Below are 3,623 nucleotides of genomic sequence, written 5' to 3' on the forward strand. Positions count from 1 at the left end.
GGGCCTTAGGATTTATGGTTTCTAAAGAGCCCTAAGTCACCAGACAGTTCCTGGATGTGGCAGGAAGGGCAGAATTTCATTTATTTAATTTATTATCCTTTTGCCTCATTTTACAAAGGATTGGAACAGATAGGTTACAAGGTCTGTGCTGAATCTATAAATTGTTGATTTAAGGGCTGGGATTTTTATGACTTGCTTTCTCCATGTTGGATTAATTAGCTGGGGAGTTGGATTCTAATTGCTTCAAGTTAAATGTGTAATTCAGGGAGCTTTAAAGAAGAATGTTTCTCTAGGGAATTGGCTTCAAAGATCCCTGGGCAGTCACTGCCTAGAAGTGGAGTCTCATTGTGATGCACTCTCCAAATCTCTGGGACTGAATAGGTACCTTCTGCTTGACTGAGAAAGCTGAATACAAGTGTTTTATGGTCTGGCTTTCATTCAGCTCAAGTGGCTTCTATATGTGGTTGTGGGTTAAGGGCCTGGAGCCTGCAAGGGAGTGCAGCTGCTCCCCCAGGGATAGTCCCTTTTGCTTCATTTTATTTGGATGTTTTTCTCTTTCTGGAGTGTGTGTATGTGTGTGTATGCATGTGCATATGCATGCATGCACATGTGCTCATGCCTGAGGTATATGAGAAGAGGGGATCAAGCATGCCTTACTCTCACTTTGGGTCAAGAATCTGGATCTTTTGTACATATCAAGGTGGGAGGTAATGGAAGGAGGGGGAAGACTTACTGGCATTGAAATGTCAACACCAGATGTGAGATATTAAATAAACACTGCTTATTATAAACAGATGTCAAAAAAAAAAAGAAAAAATAAAGAGGAGCTATGATGGAGGCTAAAGAAGCAACACTAAGAGCTTGGTGGAAGCCCCAGGAAGGCAAACAAATCACTCCATCCATAAGCATAGCAACATCACTAATTCTGTCCCCACAGGTTCCCACAGGTCCCATAGGCTTGTAAAGGAAAGCCCAGAAAGGCCTGGGTTTTAATCTGTTAACTTTTGTTTCTTGCTAGGCCATACTCTTAAGGGGAGAGTATTTAATTTGTGTAAGATGCCTGGATTGTTTTCCTTTGCAAATCTTCTTCCACTACTAATCTGATTACTTTTTCCTTTCTAGGATTCATAAGTGAGCTCCGAGTCAGGCTTATTGGCAGTCTTAGCCATCGGAAACATAGATGGTCTCTTGGGCTCTTTGTCTGGGAATTAAAGGTAGTGGTGGACTGAGTGAAGTGTCCACATCTCCAGCTGGTTCCTTAGTTTGCAACAGATCCAGCTGGGTCTTGTGAAGGCCTGGGCTTAAATATCAAAGACAATAAATTGCAGCTCCCCACTGGAATGGAGAACAAATAACCTTTGTTCATGGTGGAAAAACTTGACCCAGGAGTCACATATTGTCTTTTACCAGATTACTTCACAATAATTTTGTTCATTTCTGAGACTCCCTATGCTGAAAAGTACATCCCAAGATAGATTACTTCACAAGAGATTTGATTCTTGATAAGCTTTATTTCGTAGCATACCCCACCTCTTCTGTGCATGCACTGACTAGGTTTTACTTTTGGTTTGAGGAATCACAGTATTGCTCCTTATAATTAATTGAAAAGAGAACTGAAGTGAGAAATAAAGATGATATAATACAGAAGCAGAGGGAACCCAAGGGCCCTGTTAGTGAGTTTGACACCTTGCAAGATAAAAGCAAGGTCCCACTTTTCATTTATAGTTGTACTGAGGCAAATAACATTGAAAGGTTAGAAAAACACATAAACTCTTTCAAAATAGCATTTGCAGTACCAACAGTCACAAGAAAGGCCATCTGGCCCATTGTTTAGTCAGGCTTGTACAGGTGGTCAAAAGGGCTAGCTACCTACCACACTCAGTTAAGTACATTATGGCCATGGAGAACAAAAGGGTTTATTGTCCTCTAACTCACCTATAATTGTCAAAAGGACCCTCTATTCTATTTGTGGGGCAGCATATCACCTAAGGAATTAGCTAAATGGTAGCAGAATTGGATTGGAATGCATTTTGGCACTCTTATTCATTTGCTGTTTCCTTCCTGATCTCTATTTTTTAATCCACCTTGAGAGTTTGAATATAGGTGGCTTCTCTAGAAAGATATGTGAACAGAAAGTAGTTCAGAAGCAGGGCACAAAGCAAGAGAGGAGATGAGAGAGTGAGAGAGAGAGAGAGAGAGAGAGAGAGAGAGAATGAGAGAAATGGCTAATTATAGGCATTGGGTGATGCCTGAAATCTGTTCGAGAACAAGGTGTAAATAAAAAATCAGACAAAAAAAGGGACTGTTTTGCTTTTTATTCTCCCTCTTACTTAAACTTGATAAGGTACACTCTAGGACTAGATGAAAGTGCATACAACAGTTAAGGTGAAGAATCCAAGGGTAGCTATGCCTTATTTCCCTGTTTTCTTTTGGACATTTCTGCAGTTAATTTCTATATTATCCTTCCTACCTCTCCTTTTCCATCAATCTATGTTATTTCCTCTCTGCTCCTATCACTCCTTTGGCTCCCAAGTAGTCTCTCTAAACCCATTTTCTTTTAGTCTCTCATCCCCCCTCCTGGATATGTGTCTTTCTCTTCCTATATCTGTTATCAAATAAAAATAATGATCTCATGATAACAAATTAATAACAACAGTAACAACAACCCACATGCAGAGAGAAAAAAGTGGCAAAGACAAAAAGCCATCTTTACACCTTGTAGCATGTACATTTATTAATTTTCTTTTAAATGGAAATGGTTAGTATGAAGGAACTACTTTCTTTGGGTCACTTCTAAACTTGCTTATTGTGTGTGAGTCTGGGTGTAACAATAACACTAAAGTAAACAAATATCAATTACAATGGCCAGCCAGATTTACCAAATTACCTTAATATCAGCTTTCTGAGATACCTGTGATTAATGACTTGGTGTCCCTTGTTTCTACCTTTGTGGCATTACTCATGGGTCAGTGACAATTGTCGCTGGTGAGGAGCAGAAAAACACTAGTTATTTTGTTGTTGTTGTTGTTTTTTTTAGTCATAAATGCATGTGAAGTCACGTATGAGAATTGCTCTGTCTGAAAAGGAGTTTCCTGGCTGTCCTCAGAGCAGATGCATTAAGTCAGAAACATAATCCCTGAAAATCCTTTGCTGTCATTTCCGGCATTTCTTCTTCTGTGGTTGTATAATTACTTTTCCATCAACTTCTGCCCAGATAATTGAAAGAGAGATGAAAAGTATTTTTTCTCACAGTAAAAAATTTGCTTCTAGTAGTAGTCTTAACTTCTTAAACCCAAGCATTATAAAAGAATTGATAATTTTACTCTTATCATCATTAACTGAAACGCAGAAAACACACTTTTCTCTTACCAAAAAAACTACGCAAATGACAGAAAACAAAATCTTGATTCAATTCTTCATAAGACCAGAAAATATATGCAAAAGGGACTTAATGATTTTCATTTTAAGATACACATCAAACACTAATTAAATTCAATCAAACCCAAAACAGAAGCATTAGATAATAATGTGCGTTTACTTACTTTTTTGGGTGTCTCTGGCCAGAAGTGTTTGCCCCCCCAAAACAGGACAATTAGAGTTAAGGCCAGGATACCAAACAGAAA

The 3,623-nt window shown here is 38.6% G+C and overlaps 1 protein-coding gene across 1 annotated transcript in view; it reads right to left on the reverse strand.

Annotated features, from left to right (window-relative positions):
- The window catches only part of TNMD (tenomodulin), a gene marked incomplete at its 5' end in the record, with an annotated part of 14,463 nt that extends 10,846 nt beyond the window's left edge, over positions 1–3,617 (reverse strand). The window contains one exon of the mRNA XM_077747811.1: positions 3,543–3,617. Within this exon, the coding sequence (XP_077603937.1) occupies positions 3,543–3,617 (75 nt within the window). The remainder of the gene's footprint in view (positions 1–3,542) is intronic.
- Between the last annotated feature and the right edge of the window lie 6 nt (positions 3,618–3,623).

The sequence above is a fragment of the Crocuta crocuta genome, unplaced genomic scaffold (assembly GCF_008692635.1).
Source record: "Crocuta crocuta isolate KB4526 unplaced genomic scaffold, BGI_CrCroc_1.0 scaffold365, whole genome shotgun sequence".
Taxonomy (NCBI): domain Eukaryota; kingdom Metazoa; phylum Chordata; class Mammalia; order Carnivora; family Hyaenidae; genus Crocuta; species Crocuta crocuta.